Source organism: Lutjanus erythropterus, chromosome 13 (genome assembly GCF_056507025.1).
Source record: "Lutjanus erythropterus isolate fLutEry1 chromosome 13, fLutEry1.hap2, whole genome shotgun sequence".
NCBI classification, from domain to species: Eukaryota; Metazoa; Chordata; class Actinopteri; order Lutjaniformes; family Lutjanidae; genus Lutjanus; species Lutjanus erythropterus.
In genome coordinates, this window is record NC_139329.1 from 39,214,013 (window position 1) to 39,239,804 (window position 25,792).

The 25,792-nt window shown below is 42.0% G+C and overlaps 1 protein-coding gene across 2 annotated transcripts in view; it reads left to right on the top strand.

The window, feature by feature from the left end:
* The window catches only part of ambra1b (autophagy/beclin-1 regulator 1b), a 30,330-nt gene extending 5,084 nt beyond the window's left edge, over positions 1 to 25,246 (top strand). For both annotated transcript variants that reach the window (XM_084733596.1, XM_084733594.1), the window contains exons 2-19: positions 682 to 887; positions 1,321 to 1,379; positions 2,844 to 3,027; positions 3,878 to 4,050; positions 4,884 to 4,950; positions 5,273 to 6,792; positions 8,279 to 8,365; positions 9,921 to 10,106; positions 10,762 to 10,842; positions 11,025 to 11,125; positions 12,006 to 12,116; positions 12,679 to 12,867; positions 13,884 to 14,038; positions 16,106 to 16,245; positions 16,806 to 16,910; positions 17,994 to 18,181; positions 18,684 to 18,815; positions 19,659 to 25,246. In XM_084733596.1, coding sequence (XP_084589722.1) covers positions 756 to 887; positions 1,321 to 1,379; positions 2,844 to 3,027; positions 3,878 to 4,050; positions 4,884 to 4,950; positions 5,273 to 6,792; positions 8,279 to 8,365; positions 9,921 to 10,106; positions 10,762 to 10,842; positions 11,025 to 11,125; positions 12,006 to 12,116; positions 12,679 to 12,867; positions 13,884 to 14,038; positions 16,106 to 16,245; positions 16,806 to 16,910; positions 17,994 to 18,181; positions 18,684 to 18,815; positions 19,659 to 20,200 — 4,152 coding nt within the window. In that variant the 5' untranslated portion in view covers positions 682 to 755 and the 3' untranslated portion in view covers positions 20,201 to 25,246. The remainder of the gene's footprint in view (positions 1 to 681; positions 888 to 1,320; positions 1,380 to 2,843; positions 3,028 to 3,877; positions 4,051 to 4,883; positions 4,951 to 5,272; positions 6,793 to 8,278; positions 8,366 to 9,920; positions 10,107 to 10,761; positions 10,843 to 11,024; positions 11,126 to 12,005; positions 12,117 to 12,678; positions 12,868 to 13,883; positions 14,039 to 16,105; positions 16,246 to 16,805; positions 16,911 to 17,993; positions 18,182 to 18,683; positions 18,816 to 19,658) is intronic.
* The last annotated feature ends 546 nt before the right edge of the window (positions 25,247 to 25,792 follow it).

Genomic DNA, 25,792 nt, shown 5'->3' on the forward strand with positions numbered 1-25,792 from the left:
AGCAATTTGAAAATATTTTTTAAAAACTTTTTTTTAAGTATGTAATTATCAAAACATTCTTTAGTGAAAGAACAAGAAAATAATGACTGATGTAGGCTGATGCTGATTTCCACTAGTAGATGTTAATTAAAGCTGTCATTGCACATTTCTGATGTTAATCTCTTTATTTAGTTTTACTTTCTTTTTTTTTTTTAAACAGTGACATGTCCAGAACACTGAGAGAAAACCAATCAAAAGCAACAAATCTTCATGTCTGTGAAGCTTGAACTGCTGTGTTTTGTTTTTTGGCTCCAGTATGGAAATAATTATTATCACCATTGTTGCAGATTGATCTGTGGTTGATAACCTAACCGGTTAATGGACTAGTTGTTTCAACTTCTTGTAAAGAAATGAATTTTGATCTTGGCTGTTTTAAATCTGAGTCTACTTCTGTTGTGTGTTTGGTGATATTTTCGTTGTAATCCTGATCAGTTCACCCTCCAACCTTCAGTCACCTGCATGTTTCAGTGTCACACTGTCAGATTAAACAGATTTATTTTAACTTTGTTTTTTTTAAATCTATTTCTGGCTTCGTTTGTGTTGGTCTTATGAAGCAACCTGACCCGTGCTCACGACACCGTGGCCAACTTCCTCTCATATTTGTTCCCTCGGATCAACCCGCTGTGCTCTGCCCTCTCTCAGCCTAGACTCTGCATGGCGACGGACGGGCAGCAGTGGGAGTGAGCAGCCAATCAGCCAAGGCCACCGGTAGCAACATGGCGTCCCGTCAGAGGAACTCGGTCCGGATCCTGTCCAGCCGGGAGCGAGGCTCCCAGACGTTTGGCTCGCAGAGGCTCCTGCAGCTGCTGGTGGAGGAGAAAGTCCGCTGGATGAAATGGCAGAGTCAGGTGTGTTTTTACGAACAGGAAGTCAGTAGAAACAACAGCATGTAAAAACACTGGAAACCTGCAGCTTGTATTATGAATATACAGTATTTAATTTTCATTGTCACATTTATTCAGGGGGTGCAGCGCTGCTGACCCCGTGTTTGATTGTATCAGTTGCATTTCTTATGATTGTGTTTTTCTGACATGTTTTGTGGTTCCACATTGTGGACAATCAAGTTTTCATATTCAGCGTTGTGTTTTGGGAACATTTAGTGTACTTGCAAATATCTTATCTCAAGATCATGATTTAATTATTTTGATAAACTATGTCAAGAAAATGTCTTTTTGTTTTCTCAGAGAAAAAAAAACATTTGTACAGCTGTTCTGAGCTTCTGTACACAGTTTTGAAACCATTTAACTGAGTTTAACAAATGTTTGTTTGTGGCCCTGACAGAAAGTGGAGCTGCCGGACAGCCCTCGGTCCACCTTCCTGCTGGCATTCAGCCCCGACAGGTGAGAATAAGAAGAGATGTTTCAGAGATCACTCCAGAAATGTATTTATTGGATCTTAAATGCTGTCAGACTAAGAGGCTGATCAGACAGACTGCGTTTTGCAGGTGACAAAACATGAGGTGCACTGCCCTGCCCTTTTTATTGAAGCTGTTTTTTAAAAACAGAGATGCGCAGTGCACTTTTTAGAGTTGTTGCTAGGCAACCATCGAATCAGCCTGTTAGCAATCAGTGAAATGATGATGAATCTCAAGTACCTGCCTCCAGGCTGCTGTTTTCTGTTCACATCCTGGTAACTATGGTTGGTAAAATCATATAACATCACTTATCAGCCACCAGTAATTTGTCCTCCATGATTGTTTTTTCTAAGCATCTGGTAACTTCAATATCAATAATCAATATTAATCATCTGATTGGATTGAAAAAAAACTTGCATGACGTTTTTCTTTTTTCAACTCGAGCAGCTCATTACACCTGTGCTGCAGCCTCAGCAGGCAGTTTGTCAGTATTTTGATGTAGAAAATAAAACTAAGGTTGTAGGCTGTGTCACGGACTAAACATCGGACTGGAGCGTAACGTTTAGCCACATTCAGCACAGACGTGTCGACATGAACCTGCGAGCAGCAGCAGGCTGCTGGTGCTGCACTGCTAATGTTAGCTACACTGTGCAGCAGCTGCAGATAATCATTGACCTGCAGATACTGTGATCCTGATCACTCTGAAAATGTGATTAACGGCTCAACGTGGCTCCTGGGTGCAGAATTTTGCAGTGTGTTGTAAATAAATTATGCTTGGGTGATAAATGAAAATTTGCTGACTGACCATCGGCAGCCCATCCATCGGCAGCTGGCGATATCTTTTTTTGTCCCCCCACCTCTTCCCATCTTCCCGAGTCTCAGTTGGGAGATGTGCACAAGCGGCGAATTCACTCTGTTACACACACTGCATATGTTCACTCTTAAACAAAATAAACTCACAAAGTGTCAAGAAATTAAAATTTCTCACAGATTTTCCTTTTTAAACAGAGAAATACAACCGTAACCCTTCTGAATTTAAGTTTCTTTTACTGAACTAAGACAACCTTAACTGGCACATTAGAGCGCACTGCTGAGCAGCAGACGTCACTCTGCAAACTGTTACATTACCAAAATAAAATGATGAAAATTGCTCCAAAAAGACAGCCAGCGATGGATTCAGTCCATCATCGCTTCTGTTTGATTTTTCTACTTAAACATTTTGTCAGAGTCCTGATATGTAAAGATTAACACATCATTGGTTTTATCTCCTGATAACTGTCATTTGATTTCGATTATTGAAACTGAAAGCTGCTTTTGATCAGTTTAATATTGTGACTTCCTGAGTGTTCACACACAGCTGCCACACATCTGTCTATTTATCAGGCACTTATCAGAACTAACCTTGACATTTATTGAACGGTTTGTGCTGTGGACTCTTTTTGCTTCTCAGGACTCTTATGGCTTCCACACACGTCAACCACAACATTTACATAACGGAGGTGAAGACTGGAAAGTGCCTACATTCCTTAGTGGGCCACCGCAGAACCCCCTGGTGTGTGACCTTTCACCCCACAATCCCCGGCCTGGTGGCCTCCGGGTGCCTTGATGGCGAAGTCCGCATCTGGGACCTGCATGTGAGTATCAGCAAGAGCTGGATCTAGATCTACAATCTGTCATTGATTACTTGATTAGGTGACAGCTGTTAAATTAATCACAAGCTATTCTTGCCAGTTTTTTTTTTTTTGGTTTTTTTTTAAAGGAAAATGCCCAAATTCTCTGATTTCAGCTTCTTAAATGTGAATATTTTACAGTTTCTTTACTCCTCTCTGACAGTAAACTGAATGTCTTTGGGTTGAGGACAAAACAAGACATTAGAGGAAACACTGATCAGCATTTTTCCTTTTTTTTTCTATATAATCAGTAGTTGCGTTCCTCATTAGAACCTTCCTGTGGCACCAAACCTTTGAGGTACAACATGATGTACTCATTGTGTTAATAATTTTGATGAAGTGTGCGTCACTTCCTCCATAGAAATTAAGGATATGTTGATAAATTGATGAGTCAAACGAAACAAAATCAATCAGCAACTATTCTGATAATTGATAAATGTCAGACTTTACTTCTTTTCTTGGTCTAGTAAACTGAATATCTTTGGGTTTTGGACTGTTGGTTGGACAAAACAAGAAATAAGATGACATCACCTTGGATGCTGGATTTTGAGGGCATGTTTCACTGTGTTTTTTTTTTTTTTACATTTAATAGATGTATAGAGAAATTAATCAGCCCTGCAGCTGTCTGTGGCCCAATATTCCCCACCACGACTGTGAAACATAAGACTGCTCTTGTTGTTTTAAATTAAAGTGATTTAAAATACACACTCAAGGATTTACTCACTACTGAAGTTTATAAGGTAGCCAGATTAAATCTGTATGTATTTGATTATCTGCAGTGATAATGATGAGTTTGTGTCCTTTGTTTCTGCAGGGTGGTAGTGAGAGTTGGTTTACAGAGAGCAATGTTGCCATCGCGTCCCTGGCCTTCCACCCGACTGCTCAGCTGCTCCTCATCGCCACCAACAACGAGCTCCACTTCTGGGACTGGAGCCGACCGGAGCCCTTCGCCGTGGTCAAGACGGGCAGCGACACGGAGAGAGTCCGGTGGGTTGGACAGCAGCTGTGATGTCACCCGAGAGTTGAGTTAGGAGGACCATGTCACTGTGGTGGACACAGCCCAAATCCCAAAATAAGAATAACAGATTAAAATGACCTCAACACAGATTTCCATGTCTTCTGCATTGTTTTATTTTTGTATATTAACATTATTAACAAGTCTTTGTTTCAAATTATATTTTCTTTTCCAACAGTATATCATAAAAAATCAATTCTATTAAGTGTCATGATTCTTTTTTTTAAATTCTCAAATTGATTTGTATATATGCTAAATATCTCCCACTTATTCAGTTAGATTGATGCTAACATGTAATGGGAATTACCATTGACACGCTAACAGAAATTAGCATAATAAATTAATAATAAACTTTCAGGCACACATTTCCTGCTCCACATTCCTGCGGTCCAGTGTTAAAAAAAGCAAAAAACAATTGCAGTAAATCTTAATATTGAACTTAAAAATATAATAAGAATCTCAACACATATTGAATCTACACCTAAATATCGTGATAGAATTGAATCAGGAGGTAATCATATCATCCCAGCTCTTTTTATTAACCTCACTGGTGTGTGTGGGCGGAGCCAGGCCTTTATTTCCTCAACACGTCCTCTGTGGGCGCATGTCGTCTTCATAAATTCAGATCAATACAATAAAAATAAATCGACAACAACAGCAGCTGTACGTCAGTTAGACTTTTTCCCTGATTTGATCAACAGCTGGCCTTCATTTGTTTGTTTTGATCATGCCGTTAATTTAAAACTGATAAAACTGTGAACATGTCAACAGAAACTGTCTTTTATTTTGTCCTCGTTCTTTTCAGGTTGGTGAGGTTTGACCCTCTTGGTCACAACCTGTTGACGGCGATCGTGAATCCATCCAATCAGCAGGTGAGTACCATGTTTCTGTCATTAATGTCTCAGAGCTGTAAACCTTGTCCTTCATACAATGAGCAGTAAACAACAAGTCAGTAAAAACAAAGAAATGCAATAAACGTGATGAAAATCTTCCATTAAATCTGTAAACGAGCTCATGATGGTAGACCAGGACATCTGAGGGAACTTTTTATAAAGAGAAACACGATCAGCCGTTCTAGTTTCGTTTTCTTTTCTTCAAAATTAAATTTGAAGTTGTGAACCGATGATGGTAAAGACGCTGCGTTAGAGAGATGTAAGATTTGTTATCGATCACATCTGCTTGTGTTTCTCTCAGAATGAGGAGGACTCTGAGGTTCCGATGGACAGCGTCGAGATGCCTCACTTCCGCCAGCGCTCCTTCCTGCCTTCGCAGCCAGTTCGCCGCACACCTATCCTCCACAACTTCCTCCACATCTTGTCATCTCGCTCCCCGGGCGCTCAGGCCGGAGGCGAGCAGCCACGCCCTCTCGGTGACAGTGGAAGCAATGTGGGAGAATCTCCCAGCATGCCTCTGGCACAGTACCCCGGCTCCGAGCGCGGGCCGCCCTTCCCGGGCTGCACCCAGCATCTGGGCATGGTTTGTCTGTGTAGTCGTTGCTCCATCAGTCGCAATCCTTCCCTGGCTGCCACGGCGCCCCCATCTGATCCCAGGGTGTCATCTGACCCTCCCCAGCCTCCCTCAGCCTCCACCTTCTCCTCGGCCCGTACGGAGCCCAGGCAGCCCTCAGAGCGACCCTCGGCCTTTACCTCCGTCTACTACAGTGCCGGCACTTCTCTTAATCTCGCGGCGTCGAGTGGCCTCGAGCCGCACTCCACCTCTAGACCAGGACCTGACTGGACACGTAACCTGCTCAGTATGAGGGAGGGCGGGGTGGGTCCAGGCATGTTGCCTCCCAGAACCTCCTCCTCCTCCATCAGCCTGCTGTCGGTGCTCCGTCAGCAGGACGGCTCGTCTCAGTCCCCCGTCTACACCTCTGCCTCTGAGGGGCGGGGTTTCCCTCAACCAGGGGAGCCGGGGGCCCGAGACGGCGCTGGTACAAGCAGCGGTCATCACCCGTTCTGGGACGGTTCTCGCAGCAACACGGCGTCTTTCCGTAACGTGCTGCAGTGCAACCTGAGTCGCTACTTCATGGAGTTTGATCGCATGCAGGACCTGGAGCCGCCTTTAGGGGGCGGCATGGCGGATGGAGGTCAGGAGCAGAGCCAAGAGCTGCTAAATAATAACATGGACCCAGAGAGACCTGGACCTTCCTCTTCCTCCTCCACCTCCTCCCCCACCATCATCCACTACCAGCCTCCCCTCCCCCCTCCTCCCTCCTCCCACAGCCTGGAGAACAACGTCCCTCCCCCGGCCTCCCGGGGACATCTGAACCGCTGCCGGGCGTGCCACAACCTGCTCACCTTCAACCATGACTCTCAGCGCTGGGAACGCACCAACCAGGCCTCCTCCACCTCCGCCTCCACCCTGGAGCCCTCCTCCTCCTCCTCCTCCTTCCCCTCTTCTTCTTCACCTTGGCAGCCAGAGGAGGGCAGGAGGACACTAGAAGCCCCACCCCAAGAGAGGAGGGGGGCGCCTCCGGAGCCCAGCGAGCAGCCGCCTCCCCCCGGAGGTGGAGGAACAGGGACAGTGGCCTTCCCGATAGCGCCGACCCCCAGCCAGCCCGGAGAGCAGACGGTGGGCTTGGTGTACAACCAGGACACGGCCCAGTGGGAGAGGGTGTACCGGCAGGCCGCTGCTGGCAGATCGGCTGAGCCACCGGAGGCCTTAAGCCAAGAAATGCCTGTTGACCCCCCAGACGAGGACTCCCTGAGAAGGTACCGTCTCTTTCACTGTGCACATTATGATACATAAAGTTTATATCTGACTTTGGATAAATCTTCTTAGAGTTTCCCCCTGAAAGTCAAAGATTTGAATCATCAGTCAGAGACCGTTCGGTCGACTGAGATTCTGCCTGTTGGTGTAGCGTTGAAATCTGAGGACGCACTCAAGTCATCGCTCTAAGTGGACGCAGTATACGTGAGGTAGCCATGATGTGTAGAGCTGCACGATTTGGAAAAAAGTCATATTACAATTATTGTGACTGATGTTGCCTTATGCATTACAGTTAATGGGAATAATCATTTTTACATTCATTTTCATTTTTACTGAAAAAAACCAAACTTTTGTGACATTTGATGAGGTCTGAAACAAACAGTTCTCCAGATGTTTTGTTGCATCTGGACAACAAGATTTTTCAGCCAAGACATCTCTGCAGCACCTCATTATAATGATGTTTTTTTTTCATTAATTTCTCCTTTTTCAAAAATATTCAGTTTTGGTTCTGCTGATTTAGGTTTTGCACTTGGCCGTACTGCAGTTTAGATAATATTGTGATTAACTGTGGTTCCCAATCAGTATGCAAATGTGAAGTTAGAAGTATGTACATCTCAGTCTTTAAGCACCACAAATCACAAAACTAACTGTGATGGAAGCAGAGAAGAGTGATAGAAACAGAATGCAGGACAGCTGATGACTGTTTTTATCTCTGACAGTCTCAGATTGTTCTTGTTAGTGTCTGACAACATTATGGAAAAGATCACTAAAGTTCAGAGATGTTTTCTTTAACCTGTGGCTCCGGAGCTGCATGCAGCTCTTTAGCCCCTTGCTACTGGCTCCCTGTGGCTTTAAAAAAATTATATAGAGATCAGTAACGTTTCTTTTTTTTCACATTTTATTTTTTTTTCATTTTTTTTACAGATTTTTTTTCGTTTGTGGAAAAAAAGGCTCTTCTGTTAGTAAAGGCTGCTCACCCCTGGTTTAACCAGAAACAGCTGTTTTATTGCCCTCACCAAACTCACCAGACTCACCAACTGTAATTTGAACATCCTCATCGTCTGCTTCATTCAAACTTGACAGAAACACAATAAAACTCTGCAAAACCATCTTGGTTCATCTTTCAAATTTATGCTAAAAATGGATGATTGACTCCTTTTCTATTGATAGACGAGTTTGTCTTTTTTTCTGATGTTCCCTGGAAAGCTGAGACTCCGCTTACGTCTGTGCAGCAGGAGAGCAGACAGGAAGAGGTTTTAGTAGCTTCTAACTGAATCTCTGTGGTTTGAAGTGAAAAAGAGGTAAAAATCTGTGTCCACTCTGTAGAGTCACGTGACCCATGAACAAATGCTGATTGGACCCTTTCACACTGAAGATGTCACTTCTGATGGACTTTTTTTTCCGGTGTAAAAGGGGCTTTAGTTTTAACATCTGCTTTTAGCCACGGGGTAATTATCTCTCATAACATCCGTCTTTTCCTTCAAACAGGCGACTGTTGGAATCATCGCTGTTATCGCTGTCTCGCTACGACATGTCAGGATCCAGAGACCATCCCATTTACCCCGACCCAGCCAGGTACACAGCCACACTTCCTGTTGTCACAAAAACAAAGATATCAAGAACACCTTCACTGCTGCGCAAGGAAGAAATTCACACGTCAATGATGACCTGAAACAAGCATCAGGTCTAATACTGAACCATTTTTTATTTAAAACAAAATTATAAAAAAAATGTACCTAAATTTAAATGTCCGGTGCAACACCACAGAGATGCAGGGGCTTTCATGGAATAAAATCTGTATTTTGAGAGCGTTTCAATTTTTACTCTTCAGTTTTGCTGGAAAAAAGCTCAAACTCTCGGCTGTTAAATCTCGTACTGTGCCAGCCTCTGTGAATTTTTTTTATTAAATGTTGACGGCAAATTTCCATCAAACAGTTGACAGAAAGTAAAATTTTTTCATTCCACACCATTATCATAATGAGCAGCCATTTTATTTTTTAAAGTGTCTCAGAGTCTCTTAATGTTAATCAGAACACACATTTTTAAACCATAATTCTTGTTTTAACTTAGATGTAGAAGAACTACAGAGTCGACATGTTATGGTTGAGACACAACTGATAGAAATATTATTGAATGAATTTTCTAAAAAATCTAGTGTTTGAGCAGTATTCCTGCATTTTTTAAAACCAGGAAGTGAGACAGGGGTCCTGAGGGTATAGCTGACCCTTTTTATGCCTGAATAAATCATCTGGGACACAACTTTAAACTTTAAAGGACCAGCATTTTCAGAAATGATATATTGTTAAACAAAGATGATTATATTAGCATATTTTACACCTGTGTTATCAGTAGGTATAATTAGTTTTATATTTTGAAGGATTTTAACACATTTTTAAATTATTTGAAGTTGTGAATTCTTATTTGGGACGAGGCTGTTTTCTGACACACAGACAGATTAGTAATTATTATAATTATTTTTGGGGTATGACAGGATTTATCCCAGTTCTCGAGAATAGATGATTACTCATCTACACGTGTGAACCAGACTGTTTCTAACATAATTAGATGATTAGATGTTTGAGGGAATTAGCAGTCATCTGCGCGACTGCTTTTTCTCTGGAGAGTCTGAATCATTCGGGTGACGAAGGTTTGTTGTATAATAAACTGCACAGTCAGCAGTTACAGTAGTTGTTAAGGCCGACTCTGTGGCATCTGTTTTACAAGTTAATACAACCTCGTAATTATTTTATTGAACGATTTTCAAGCTCAGCTGCAGGACGTGTCTTTGACCATCAGCCAAGTGCTCACTGCACAGACTCTGTGATACACCTCTCATAACAGTGGATTAAAGAGGGACTCCCTGTGCCAGGGCAGGAAGCCAGGGGTCACTGAGTTTGTAGACGCATGTCTCTTCCCTGTTAAACCCTCACTGCTTCTGAGATTAGAGAGGACACAAAAAAACAAGTTCTTTATATATTCAGATGTGGTCAATACTCAAGTATCAAGTATCTGTTTCTGGTGTCTTTTTCCTCTGATGAGGCTCCACACAGAGACATTCCTGAGTTTCCTGTGTCTTGTCACGTGTTGTTGCTGAAAGAATGAACCTGAACATGTCCTCCATGCTGTCCAGGCTCTCTCCAGCTGCTTACTACGCCCAGAGAATGATCCAGTATCTGTCGAGGCGGGACAGCATCCGCCAGCGGTCGCTTCGCTACCAGCAGAACCGCCTGCGGGCCATGTCGTCTTCGTCCGATAGCCCCGCCAGCAACCCGTCCAGCTCCATGGACAACAGCGATGTGGACTTTGAGGAGCTGGAGTAAGTTTTTATTTTGTGTCTCTTACTTGATTTAAACTCGTGGACAGAGACGGTCCACGTCGTCTGAGACAGAGAAAACTTGTATTTATATTCAGACTGAGGAGTTTTTGTGACATGCAAGTGACTGATTTGTGTCAAGACAACATGTCAACTGATGTCCAACTGTCCCGTTGTCTTTCTCAATAAGCTGTTAAGCCTAAGTTATCAATGTGTCATGAATGAAAGATTAACTGACAGAAATTAAATTGATGTGACGTTTAAAGACACACCGATCTCGCTGGTTCGCGTCAGATATCTGATTCTGTGTCTGTCAAATTTACACACACACTCTGGAAGACGGTTCATGTCATGAAAAACAAAAAATTGGAAATCTGAATCGGCAAAGAAAATTCCAGTCGGTGCATCGCTCGTGACCTTTGTCATTTCTCCTGGTAAACACTGCGGTCTGCGCCGTCTGAACATGAGAAGCTGCTGCCTGAAGGTTTTCTACACTTTTTACTGTTTTTTTTTGTTTTTTTTACACAAATATATCTAGTTGTGACATTTGTTTTACACAAAAACACGTTGATCTTTAGAAAAGAGCTGAACCCTGAAAACTGATGTTGTGTTTGTAGTTCAGCTCTTCAGTGCAGCCTGTCTCTCCTCTCTTCCGCAGTGATAACGGAGACAGAGCGAGACACAGGACGCCGCGTAACGCCCGGATGTCTGCACCCTCGCTGGGTCGCTTCGTCCCACGGTGAGTCTGCAGACCCTCCTCTCTCTCTCTCTCTCTTTTTTTTTTTTTTTTTTAAAACACCATCAAGATTTCAGAAGATGAAGGCAAATCTGAATTTGCACTGATGAGCAGGTTTTAGTTGAACATGGTGTCAGAATTTAAATAAAGAAATCTTTGATGTGTTTTCTCATGTTCTCCTCCAGGAGGTTCCTCCTCCCTGAGTACCTGCCCTACGCTGGGATCTTCCATGAAAGAGGGCAGCCTGGTCTGGCTACACACTCCTCTGTCAACAGAGTACTCGCTGGTAAAGACACACACAGACACACACACACACACACACACACACACACTTTGAACTGCCACCATGATTGTTGATGGTTTATAGCACAATAACATCTGATTTAAAGATACAGTATGTAGTTTTTACATTTGTTTAGACAGAAATAAGTACTTTTGACCTTTTTTAAACAGTAATGTGTTGTTTTTATATTTGTCATTCACAAAATGTCGTTTTTAATTTTTTAAAACATAGAAATATGTCGTTTAAAGCTTAGTTTTGCACTGAAATATGTAGTTTTGACTTTTATTTTAGTTCTGCTTATATGATTGGTATATGCAGTTTTTACACTCTCTATGCAGACAGAAATGAACACTGAATTCTGTAGTTTTTACTTTATTTTTTCTATTGTAAGATGCTGGAAAAGCTTGAAAATGCTTGAATGATGCTTGAACTTTGGAGAAGGTGTAGGTGTTTCATCTGAGAGACTGTTTACAAATGAGCTGCGTTCTGATTGGACTAAATAAACCTCCAGCAAGCTTGTGTGAGGAGGAGATTCAGTTTGACTGCAGAGTCACAACGAGAGTCTTTGTTTCTCCTTCAAAATGCCTTCAGTTCTGTTAAAACCACGACTCCTCCGTCATGATGCACAGTGTGGACGACTTTGAGCTTTTTTATCGGTATGGATTTTAAATTGTCCCGCCTCTTCAACTACATTCATAATCATCTTAAAAAGTCCTAAATTTAGTTTGTCGAAAACTGCAGAAAACCTTGAAAAACACCAGCAGCTACAAACCAAATGCTGATGAGGTTTGTTGCTCGCTGTTTTTATATATTTCATGAGGAAAACAAACTGTACTTCTGTTGGAAATCTCTTAAACATTGACGCCATTGATTTTTTTCTCAGGTGCGTCCATCGGGGACGGTCAGTCTGCAGTCGCCAGCAACATCGCTAACACCACGTACCGTCTGCAGTGGTGGGACTTCACCAAGTTTGACCTGCCTGAGATCAGCAACGGTACAACAACTCCTCACCTTCTTATTACCAATATCAGACAGATACAGTGAATATTTGAGCCGATATGATGCTTCACTACTCAGAAGTCTGTTTTCTTCATTTAACATGTTCAATAATTCCATTCATAGCTAAATAAACATGAGTACTATTCTGTATCAGTCAGTTTGTAAAAACAAGAAGCAGATTCTCAGTGTTTTGTTTCCTTTTGTACTAAATCTAAGTCTAAGTTGTTTTCAGCAAATTAATGTGATGAAATATGTAGGTTTTTTTTGCTTTAAACACAGAAATAGGGAGTTTGGCTGGTTTGGAGATAGTGGTGTTTGACTTTTCTGCCAGAAAAGGCTGAAAATACACATTTTTCTTCTTCCCTGTAGTGCTGTTTATCCATCTAGATAATTCTGGTATGAGTTGCAGAGTTTTGGAGCCGTGGAGATGTCTGCCTTCTCTCCAGTATAATACAACTATTTGACACTCTTGCAGCTTGTGGTGCTTTAAGAGACAAAAAAAATTAATTTTAGAGGTTGTGTCGATGATCGTGTCTGTGTCTTTGTCTCCTGTCCAGCCTCCGTCAACGTCCTGGTGCCAAACTGTAAGATCTACAACGATGCGAGCTGCGACATCTCCGCAGACGGTCAGCTGCTGGCGGTCTTCATTCCCAGCAGCCAGCGGGGTTTTCCAGACGAGGGCATCCTGGCCATCTACTCTCTGGCTCCTCACAACCTGGGAGAGATGCTCTACACCAAGAGATTCGGTACAGTTTCCCTCTGAAGTTCAGCCTGTCGATGTGTTTATGATACAACATGTTTGACTGCCGAGGATTTGGTGGATATCAGTTTCCCTGTGAAAACTGTCAGGTCATGATCCTGTTTCAGTGGATCCAAAATAAAAATTATAATAATAATTAATTATACTTATATAGCGCTTTTCAAAATACTCAAAGACGCTTGACAAAAAAAGAAACTATATAAACAAAATAAACAATTATAACAGCTAAAACATTCATTTTAATGATTTTGAAGGTTTGAAAAGTGCTTAGATTTTAGTTAAAGTGCTTGAAACTCTAATCACATTAGTTTCACAAGAAGTTACTATCTGACTGAATAATTTGTTTTTTAGATAAAGACATAAAATAAGTTGCCAACAGACAAATTTCTTTTGCCTTTACTTAAAAACCACCAAAAGTCAGACAGGATTGAGTCTGTAGTTTTTGTGCTTGGATGGTGCAGATTTTATAAATATGAGGCATTTTAAAATAAAATAGAAAATGACATCATCATAACAAAAAATACTGATGTAGGCACTGGAGAAATAATTTAATTACAGATGAAATTATCAGAATGAGCAAATTTCAAGAACTGGAAAACGTACACAGGTCAAATAACATGTTTCTACAATTTGAAATCTTTTGGATCAATAAGTTTTGTGTGTTTATTTAGTAAAATTTGATGAGAAAACGTCTGATTTCTGTATTTTTGGGGAATTTTTCTTGAGAGAAATTCAATATTTCTGTGAATTATTGTAGTTCATTGACTCAACATTTGACTCAACTGAAGTTGGACAAATATTCAAGGTACAAAACTTGTGAATTAATCCAAAAAATGGCATCACAGTAAATCTTGAACATTACTTCCATTTCAGAAAGTGTCAGATTGAAATGACACTTTTGCATTTTTAAGATCATAATTATTCAGATTTTTCTGCAGTATCCAGTTGTGCTGCCAGTCAGATTATCAATAATTAAAATCTTTGTTATTTTTCCTCCAACAGGTCCGAATGCCATCTCTGTGAGCTTGTCTCCGATGGGCTGCTACGTGATGGTGGGCTTGGCCTCTCGCAGGATCCTGCTGCATCCCACCACCGACCACATGGTGGCGCAAGTCTTCCGCCTGCAGCAGCCTCACGGAGGAGAGACTTCCATCAGGGTGAGACAGAGCGAGCAGACCACTGTCCTGATGCAGGACAGACAAACAGCTCTGAGAACTCGACTAACTGGACTACAGAAGCTTCTAGAAGTGATTCTAACACCGTCAGTAACAGTGTGATCAGAGTGATCTGATGAAAACGTCTCTGACCCAAAAAAACATTTAATATTTATTCCCTGAAGCAGTTTTTCCTCTGTAAATGGCATAAAAATACTCATTTTGATCTAGTAAATATATTTTGTGCTTTTAATTAATTCTGTATTAATTTCATTACAATTATTTTTTAACAAAGTCTTAGAAAGCAACCATTAACTAATGTGCAACTGTATCCTTTTTCAGTGTGTTAACAATCAATCAATCAATTTATTTGCCTTTAAAGAGAGACTGGCTGTGCAGCAATAATAAAAAAAGCATAAATCAGAATACCTCTGTGGTCTTAAAAGTATTAAACAAGCAGTGAATTTAAATTTCTTAAAATAAAGTCTTAAAAGTATTGAATTTTGTTTACAAAGGTTTTTTTTAGATATGTCCCCTGAAAGTTGAAGGTTTGAGTCGTCACTCAGAGACTCCTCAGTCGACTGAGATTCAGTCAGTCGTTTTATTTCCTCTGTCAGTCAGTGTGACAGACAACAGAGATGCACAGGGAAAACATTTACATGAGGAATTATTAATATGCCTGTAAGTTCAGATAATTGTTTCCAGGATTTAAAATCCATGTTTCCTTTCTTTTGTACATACTTTTGCCAGTATGTCTTTGAAGAAATTTATTGCTAAGTGATATTTAAAAGGTCTCTTAAATTTAATTAGGAGAGCCCTTGGGATACCCTGTAAATAAAAAATAGATTTGTATCGCCAAAAATCACAAATGTGTGACACCCCCTGACCTTGTGACCCTCTAAAGAGTGAGGGAAAAACTCCCCTCAAAACCTTTTAGCAGGGTAGAAAAAAAACATTATATAATCTGCACTAGTGGCCCTTTTCCACACACTGGCTCGACTCAGTTTGACTCAGCCCATCAGCCCAGCACAGCAGCGGTTTACATTTCCATGACAACAGGGCTACCTGCCTGAAGGTGTGTCTTTTAACTGAAGATGAGCTTGAGGAGGCTCGAGTTCAGCAGCTGTAAAGCGGTTGATAAACCGTTGATATACGTCTCTGGGATAAATTTAAATTCGTCACAATAAAAGTCGCCCATTTTTTTCATCATTTAAACGCTTTTATTATGAAGCAGCACAAACAGGAAATGTTTTTGTTCAGGGGTTTCATCAGCAGTAACTTAGCATGACTGTCGCTCAGCTGAAAGCAAACGTGAAACAGTAAAATGAAGCAGATACCTGAAAGTACAAACGGCGACACAGGAGAGAAACTAAATTTCAACATATAAAGACTCAGAAGCTACAAAAGAACCGAGAGCTGAACGTAAAGAGACTTTAATAAACGTCTTCCTCTCTGCTCTCCTGCACAAACATGAGCTCAGTATCACAACACTCGCTTGTTCAAGGGGAAGAAAGGAGACTCGACACGGTTTGGTCGAGTCGAGCTCGCTTTGTCCCTCGTGAGTAGGTCCATCTCGGGCGCAGCTCGCCGCGCTGAAAGTGATAATGGAAATGTAATTTGGCGCAGTACGGAGTCTAGCCTCTAAAATGTGAGGATTCCCCGTTTTTTCCCAGTTTGATGCGATTTAATTTGAATTTCCTGAGTTTTGGAGCGTTCGTCAGACAACACAAAGACCTCATCTTGACCGTTTTTCACTGTAATTAACATTTTGTAGACGAAGCAATTAAATAAATTACGCAGAAAGTGATAAACAAACGAACTGACAATGAAAATATCTGTTCTCATATTCCTCAGTCCTCACTTGAAAGTTAGTTTTTAGCCTTGCTGTTGTCTTTAAATTGCAGTATTGCTGCTCCTGAACAGAACTGAACACAAGTCAGCTGCTGATTGTGAGTGTGTGAATCCGGCTGCAGTGTCACACGACACTTGTGTATTATAATTATAATAAATCCAGCCTGTAGTTACGGAGCCCCGGTCGCAGCACGCGTTGAATCTGTTCCCGTGTTTCAGATGGTGTTCAACGTGGTTTACCCCATGGCCCCGGACCAGAGACGCCACGTCAGCATCAACTCTGCCCGCTGGCTGCCGGATCCAGGGATGGGTCTCGCTTACGGAACCAACAAAGGAGACCTGGTCATCTGCCGGCCCGTGTGAGTGCCCCTCGACCAGAACTCACGCGCTGGGTTTTACTACACGTAAAGTCGTGTAATAAAACCCAACAATTCATTTTATGGCCCAAACAACTAATCGATTAGTGGAAAAATGATTGCCAGATTGATCAGTAGTTGAAAAATAGGTCCAAACATGTGAAGACAGGTGGAGTACGTCCGTGCGCTCCACCTGTCTTCACATGTTTGGACCTATTTTTCAATTGACAAGATCGTGACAGGACAGACTTGATGTGATCGAGTCTCTTTGTCCGTCTGTCCACATGGAGTCAAAGACGTCAGCTGCTTCCTCCACCCCCACCCCCCTCCACAGTGACACCGAGCTGATGTGATTATCCTAATGGTCAATCTGAACAGGAAGACCGTTGATTGGAGGAGGTCAATTAGAGCTTTTAATGAGGTCGTGGTCTGTGATTCCACGAAGAAACCCCTCCTCTGCTTCAAGACTTCCTGAATGGAACTGAATTAACCAGCCTGTGTGTGTGTGTGTGTGTGTGTGTGTGTGTGTGTGTGTGTGTGTGTGTGTGTGTGTGTGTGTTTAGGTTCTATCGCAGCGATGGCGAGAGCCCCGCAGAGTCGAGCAGCGAACCTTTATTCTCCGTCAACAACAGCGGAACCAGCCGGACTCGAGGTTCCGACAGACCAGGGTGAGAACACGAAACGCAAAACTTCCTCACGTGACAGTTTTAAGGTTCCACAGCGACGCAGACGGTCGTAGAAATCTGTCACTCTGTTGGTGTTTGTTTTATTTTACTCTCCTCCTAAAGTCCGGGGTCCTGCTGTCTGCAGCTGTTGTCATAGCGACAGGTCCTGCAGCACAAACCAACAAGCAAACATGCTTTTTTACATTTAGCTGGATCGTGATGAACGGTGCAAAATCATAAGTTTCATCACAACACGACTGGGGCTACACAATCAATCAATAACACAAGCAATATGATTGAAATCGCAGCCTATTTGTAGTTTATTTTATATCTTTTAAGACTCAGATACACATAAAAGTAAACAGGAACTGAACAATAATAAGTCACTGCTTTACAAACAAGTTTATACTGACTGAAGAGGTGCAAACTGAGTTTATCACACGTCCCCTTTTTACGTTCACTACTACAGTCAGCTGCCTTTAGATTTATACAGTGAAATGAAAGAAACAGAAAGTAAATCTATTCACATTATAAACTATATACATCAGAAACACTTCATGTACACACTGCTGTTCATACTTCAGTTTTTTTATTTGTTAAACATCATGGTTTTAAGTAGTTTTTCAAATCTATTAATTTTCTTAAACATTTTCATTTCTTTTTCTAAGTTATTCCAGTTACTCCTTTAAAAGGTTAGTTCACCTAAAATTATTTATGGGGGGGAGGTCAGAATTCTCTTTCCAAACTTTAATATTTTCTGGTTTCTTTATTCCTCTCTGACAGTGAACAAAATATCTTTGAGTTTGTGGACAAAACAAGACATTTGAGGACGTCATCTTAGATTTTCATCATCGTTTCTCACCATTTTCTGACATTTTATAAACCAAACAACTCATGAATTAGTCAAGAGAAACTGGCATCAAACCTTTCAGAGACGGGCTGCAGGTTGATATCTGAAAAGAAAAATCCTTTTAATGGACTAAAACTGTTTAAATTAGTAAAACCGGATCATGTTTTTACAGTTTTCCCCGTGAACAGACCTCGTCTTAAAACAACTTTGTATAATTGTTGTTGTTGTTGTTTCAGGCCAAATCGCTCCGGCTGGAGACTGGACAGAGACATGGGTTTGATGAACGCCATTGGTCTTCAGCCCCGACACCCCGCCCCCTCTGTGACATCACAGGGAACCCAGACGCCAATCATCCAGCTGCAGAACGCCGAGACACAAACGGAGAGGGACCTATCAGAGCCCAGCGTCTCGCAGCCCACACTAAGTACTGAACCTCTGTTACAGCAGCTCCAACAATCAATACTGATGTTATCATTGTTAATAATCAAGTAATGGTTGATACAGCAGCACTGAGGCCCGAGCCCCGCCTCCAAACAGCAACTGTCCAATCATAGGTTAGCAACCGTAACTAGGGCTGTCAAGCTTTGCATTTCTCTCCATGTTGAAGGAGTGCAGGAGGCTCTGAGGAGAGAAATACTCAGCATTTCTTTTTTGTTTTTTTTTATTCTGTAGCATCAAAAATAAAAAGATCAGTAAAAATTCTCATGTGTCATTTGAACTGTCTAACTCACTGTAAAGTTTTCTTATGAATATTGGTAAAGCATCACTTGCCGACACGGTTCACTGTTGTTTTCTTGTCAGGATCCGACACTAATTAATAATGAAGCTAAATATTAATTGCAGCTCAACATCCTTCAGTCTGTAAATGTCTCAGATGAGACGTTTAGTGACTTCACTCACTGATGTTTTTGTTTTTTTCTCCTCAGATGTCCCTCCTGAGACTCCATCCACGAGTGGAGCGGCGGCGGGGCAGCCGGAGGCGTCACAGGCCGGCAGAGCTCAGGACGGCGGCCAGGGTGAAGCTTCAGCAGAGGCGAACACGTCCACAGCCAGTACAGGTACCGATCCAATGTCACTGCTACACGTTTACAGTAGATCAGAGCTTCATGTTCTGCCGCCCGAACCAGGACTTCATGAAAGATGAATAAATAAATCAGTGTTTCCTGAGAGAAGCGGAGTCCTCGCTTCATATTTAGGTAGCATTTTTCAAAACAGCTATAAAGTGATGTACAGACATAAACAGAGCGAATCACTGATAATAAAAGTAAAGAGTCAGTTTGCAAAGTGGGTTTTACAGGAGCTGTTTGAAATATGAATACAAATGAAAATTAGGCGGACAAAATAAATAAATATGTAGCAACCAAAATCAAAAATAAAAGCATCAGAATATGAGCGACAGTTTGAGTTCTGTTGATGTCAACGAAAAATAATCCAGAGATGTAAGACGAAAAAGACATGAACAAGATAAAAACACAAGATGTAATAAGACAAAAACAGGAAAGTAAGACGTAACAATACAAAAAAAATACATAAAAGAGGTCAGACAATGAAAAAGATGTTAACAAGAAAACAACATAACAGACAAAAGAACATAAGATGTAAGTCGACAAAAACAAAGTAAGACAAAGTCAAAAAGATCTAACAAGATGAAAATGACAACAAGACAGAAGAAAAAGTCCAAGACGACGTCCTCAAATGTCTCGTTTTGTCCTCAACTCAAAGATGTTCAGTTTACATTTAAGAAGCTTTTGTTGTTTAAAAATTGACTCAAACTGATAAAATCGATTATTATTGAAATAGTTTGAGGGTAATTTTATGTGTTGCAGCTTTGGTCACGTGACCTGTGAATTCTGTGAGTGGCTGTTGGATCATGTGACCTGTTGTTGCTCTCGTTGGTCCAGGAGAGTCTCCGGACTTCGGCTCGGGTGAAGACGCTCTGGCACGGATCCGCCGGCTGATCGCCGAGGGCGGTATGACGGCGGTGGTCCAGCGGGAGCAGAGCACCACCATGGCGTCCATGGGCGGCTTCGGGAACAACATCATCGTGAGTCATCGCATCCACCGCGGCTCCCAGACGGGCACTGGGGCCTCCAGGCCCGCGGCGGACCCCGCCATGACGGCCCCCTCCACCTCAGGTCCCCTCCTCATCGCCCCTCCCCAGGCTTCCAACCCGTCTGAACAGCTCGCTCCCATGTGGGGCCCCCAGGTGCTGTCGGCCCCCCAGGTGCTGTCGGGCCCCCGGGCCGCCGGCCTTTCTCTGGTGGACATGGACGACGTGTTTGACGGCGGGCGAACGGATGACGACTCCCTGCCGGCTCCCTCCTCTTCCTCCCTGCTGTTGTCTTCCCCCTCTTCCTCCTCCTCCTCCTCCTCTCATAGCCCTCTCCCTGGCAGTGGGGGCGGGGCCCCTAACAGTTACCCCGGCGACCCGTACAGCAGGTAGTTCTCCTATTGGCCGAGAGCAGCAGAGCGTTGGCCAAAGCCTTATCTCACAAAGAAATGGGTGCTGCTTTGACTCTGCACAGGGTCTCCCACCTGGAAAAGAAGGGACACCAGAATCCCTCCCCCCTCACCCACCCACCCCACCCTCCTCCCCCCTGAAGCGTCAGTGGCGTCGGCGTGCACTTCCTCTGCACTTACACGAGCTGGACCGAAGCTGAACCGCGATCATTCCTCGTCAGAAAGGGCTTCTACTTGAACGGAGGCCAGTCAGCGCTGCGCTCCTCTCCGCCCGGATGGAGGACCAGCTTCCTGTTTGTCAAAGTGCCATGTCTGAGTGTGGCGGCGGCGGCGGTGGGGGTGGACGGGGGAGGGTCTCACACACATTTACTCCGACGTGCTGCATTCGGTGCCATGTGATGTTGAAATTTGATGTGAAACAGTGTGTGAGTGAAGTGTTTAAAAAGTGAATTGAGCACTACTTTGTTTTTTTGTACCGTGTGTAACTCTGACGTTTGAAGAGACGAGCCGCCGTCGGGAGGCCGGACGTCGTGTCCGCGTCCTCCAGTCGACGACGGGAGGCTGGACGACGTGTCCACTTTCCACCAATCATCTACGAGCTGAGACTGAACCAACTCAACACACTGCATGTCTCTCAGTAATGCTGCAGTTCATCAGACGTTTTATTTTAAAGGCTGAAGAGGAGAAGAACAATGTCCTGTTTAACCCCGCCCCTCTGGACACCCACCCCATCCAGTTGCACTATAGTGTGTGTGTGTGTGTGTGTGTGTGTGTGTGTGTCTGTCTGTGTGTGTGTGTGTGTGTGTCATCAGTCGGGGGTGTGGTCTGTATCTGATGCCTCTTTTCCACTGCAGGAACCAGGGATCCAAACTTGGTGTAATTTCCTAAACTGATTTTAATGTTAAAAAATCAGTAACAGAGCTGCAAGAGTTTGTCAATTTATCAATGAGTCATTTGAAAGAAAGTTAATTGTTGAGTGTTATCATCATCATCTCAATCATTTCCTGGTTTCAGCTCCTTAAACGTGAGAATTTTCTGCTTTTTTTCATCAGTTCTGACAGTAAATGAAGAGTCTTTGGGTTTTGAGCAGTTTGAAGACGTCACTTTAACCTCAGGAGCTTTTATAACTGTTTTTGACATTGTATCAATATGATTAAATCAATTAATCATGGAAATAATCAGATTCATCGATAGTGAAAATAATCGTGCTGCAGCCCTAATCAATAATCAGTTAATCATTACTAATGAGATTCAAATCACACGTCTCCGTTTAAGTTTTATGTAACAAAGGATTGCAGATTTTTTGTTTTCCTCAACAAAACTAATCAATATTTGATTGAACGTTGATGTTTTCTTTCATGCTGATGGTGAGTCAGAAATCTACTCGCTTCACTTTTTATTTTCTCCTGTTTAAACTCAAATCATTTAAAATATATTTGATAAAGTCCAAGGTGACGTCTTCAAATGTCTCCAAAGATATTCACCGTCACGTGATGATAAACTCAGAAAAGCAGGAAAACAGCTTTTTCTGCCATTTTTGCATGAAAAATTACTTTAGTAATTAACCGATAATCAAACTAGTTTAATACTTTATTTCTTTTTTTCCACGTGTCTGTCGTTGAAAGTCAGTTTCCAGATTTTCTGTCCTGAACTCGGACCAGATAAGCAGATGATCCTTATTTTTGAGCCACACATCTTTTTGTCAGTTTAAACACTATTTTAACTGTGGAAACTTTTTTTCATTTTCCTTCACTGATACTTGAAAACATTAACAGTAAATATTCGATTAATAATTAATAATTTTTTTTAAGAAGGTGTGTTCAGTTACAGCAGAGCGTTAGTTATGTGAAATTTATTTTTATGAAACAAACTTTTTAAACGAACAGAATAATAAAAACAAAAATATGTCAAATGGGGCTCAGTTACTGCTGCTGTTAGACAGAACAAGGTGAAACTAATCAAACCTGTTAGAGCTGCAGTGATCAGTCGATTAATCGATTAGTTGTGAATTATTAAATTATTCACCAGCTACTTTGATTAGTCAAAATTTCAGCTTCTTAAATGTGAATATTTTCTGGTTTCTTTACTCTGAATATTTTTGAGCTGTGGACAAAACAAGGTGTTTGAGGACGTCATGTTGGACTTTTTTCAACATTTTATGGACCAAACAACTGATTGATTAGTGGGAAAATTATTGCCAGATTGATCACTGGTTGAAAAACGTGAAAACAGGTGGAGCTCCACCTGTTTTCACATGTTTGCATCTATTTTTCAATTGACAGGATTAATTTTTTTCACAATTTTCTGACATTTTTTAGACCAAACAACTAATCAGTTGATTGAGAATAAGACTGATCAATTAATCGGTAATGAAAATATTCGTTAGTTGCACCTCTAAACTTTATACCTGTATATAAACACCGCTGCATTAAAAAGGCAGGTTTGTGTCTAAGATCCAAGCTTGCAAGTTCCTGTGATGGAAAAGGTCTCTGATTGGTGCGTCCACACTGAACCCCGCCCCCTCTGTGCCCCCTGACCCCGCCCACCCCCCATTCTCCCCCGCCCCTTCAGAAGAAAACTTGAAGAATTTTTCTTTTTTTTTTTGATCAAGTGCTACTTTTTTCCTTTCCAGCCTGAGAGTGAAGAGCCGCCTGCTGCTTCCACTCGTTTTATTCTTATTCCACATGTGCTTACACACACACACACACACACACACACACACACACACACACACACACACACACACACACACACACACACACACACACACACACACACACACACACACACACACAGAGCTGCAGAGGGTCGTGTACTGATGGTGTTTAAGTTGAGTATGTTGTGGTGGGGGTGGCGGGGTGGGCGGGGTTAGTGGACCTGTGAAGACGTGGAGGATGGCGAGTCCTGACTGGAGCTGTGCAGAGACACTGTGTGCGATTCGAGGCAGAGCTGTTTACTTTTTGTTTTGTTTTTTTTCCTTTTTTTTATTTAACCTTTTATTTTCTGCAGGTTAGTCCAGGTGAGATCAGGGATCTCGTTTCCGTGGCAACCTGGCGAGGACAGTGGCTGCATGTAAGAGTCTGAACACAGCAGGTGACAAACTGATCTGAATGCTCCTCCTGGCTTTACTTGATTAATGAACATTTTGGAGAAAAAAGAAAAACAAACAAAGTGTTTGGTTGAACTCATGTTTTGTGTGTGTGTTTGTCCCCCCCCCCCCCCCCCCCCCCACGCTCTCCCCCCTCCCCTCCTGTGAATGATGAACTGAGCGTCGCCGTTATTCAACAATGCAACTGGTCAATAACACAGTGTGTCACCAAATGCTCCCCTGGTCTCCACCCGTCAGACTGGAGTTTGTACAGCTCGATGATTCTTTGCTTTGAACTTTTAGACGTGATGTAATTAAAGAGCTTTGAGAGTTTTTCTGTGATTGGATCGAGTTGTTGACGATTATTTAGTGAAGCTGAGCAGCTGTTTTCTGTCTGGACCATTGACTGTAAATAAAGATGGATGATATGTTTCCTCTTCCTCCCACTGAAAAAAAAAAAAAAGAAGAAGAAGCGGAGCTGAGGTACTGAGGTCAACTTTAAATTGGCTCATCAGGTGTTCCACATTCACCTTAAAAGTCAGTTTAGTTTCTAATTAGATTCTTAAGAAGTTTTAACACGCAACAATTTTAATTTGAGAGTCCCGAAGAGTTCAGATATGATCAGTAGGCGGCGCCGCGACCTTGAGAATAACACTCTCTCTGTTTTGTCAGAATTTAAAACAAGTTTGTGTTTGATAACCGAGATCTAAAAACAGACTGCAGACTTGCCACATTAACAGAAGAGGCTGATGTGTCTAAAACAGCATCATCTGCATAAAAACATACGGTGAATAAAAGAGTGTCAGTAATAGAAGCTTGTTAGACAGCTGTACTAAACTAAAGAGCACCTGATTTATATCCTTACATGTGCTGTTTGTTTATGTATACCATTTAGGGGCGGGGGAAATAATCGATTTCTTAGATGCATGGTGATTTTCTCTTGAAAAATTATGAACAGATACAGAAAAGTCAATAATCTCTCGCCCATGTCTCGCCGTTAGGATGACCTGTAACAGTCAGTCCTTACAGCTGAACCAACTGGATACTGAAACGTGACGGACGTAAACATTTGCGTGAAGTTTATTTTCTTGCAGATGGATACAAGATGCAGAACGTTTATCAGTATTACATCCATTAAATAATTATGTCTGCGTTCATCAAAATTAAGATGTCAGAATTTAAAACAGGTTTGTTTGATAACGGATCTAAAAGCAGACTGTGAAGTTGCCACAGGCGTTTAAAATGGTATCATCTGCATATGGTGAATAAAAGAGAACCAAGGATAGAACCATGTGGAACACCTGTACAAAACCTACCACCACCTTTTATCCTTATGCTGTTTATTTATGTGTATCATTGACTGTAAATAAAGATGGCCGCTGCGTCTCCACGTCCTCCTGCTGTTCCAAAATGAGTCCAAACTATACTGGATACAAGCGCCGCCATCTTGTTCTGGTGACATCATTTGGAGCCAGAGTCTATTGGAGCCTCTGTATCAAGGTCCCGCCCACACATCCAGCTGACACAATGACGAGCAGAGCTCAGCTGTCAATCAGATGTGAAACCCCCTTTTTTATATCACAAAATACTGAATATCCCAACAAACATTAGGTTGATAAAACTCTAAAATAACAAACTGTCTCTGGGAAACATTTAATTTGACGTGTACTTTTTTTTAAGTCTGGACCAGGTCCCATTTGCTAACATGGAGGGGGGCGGGGTTTATGACTTGTACTGCAGCCAGCCACCAGGGGGCTTCACTGTCATGTCGTCCATCTTTAATACACGTCAATGGTTCGGACGATCATGTGTTAAAGCTCCAAATCTCCTCTCACATCTTTTCTCTCCTGTTTCTCTCAGCTTTTCTTAACAGTGATGTACAAACACACTCAGGTAGTCATTTAGATTAATAAGCGCTAATAAATAATTTATCGGCCACAATCTGAGTTTTAGTTCTTTGGCTGTTCCGTCTGTTCAGTTTATGAACTGTGATAAGTTCTGTTGGTAACACTTTATTTGAAGGAGTGTTCATAAGACTGACATTACATCATTATTACATAAACATGAGGGAGTCTTGTAATATTTAAAGGGATAGTTCATATTATTTGCAGTGTGGTTGTATGAGGTATCTCTCCATAGTCAGAGTTACCTACAGTAGGTCATCGCTGTCAGACTTTTCTGACAGAAACCCTTATGTAAGACACATATCATTCTCTAAAAACCAACCAAACTCCACTGACAAAAACATAAATTTTACCTCACAGAACACAGGAGTTGTTGGTCGACTGCTGCCCCCATCTGTTAGTTTATTTGTGTTATTGTGTGACTTTGGCGAATCCGAACTAACGTTCTAAAACACTGGAGTCACACAAGAACTCAAACAAAACAACAGATGGAGGCAGCAGCAGACCAACAACTCCTGTGTTCTGTGAGCTAAAATGACTGATTTTGTCAATGGAGTTTGGTTGGTTTGATAATATTTGGCTT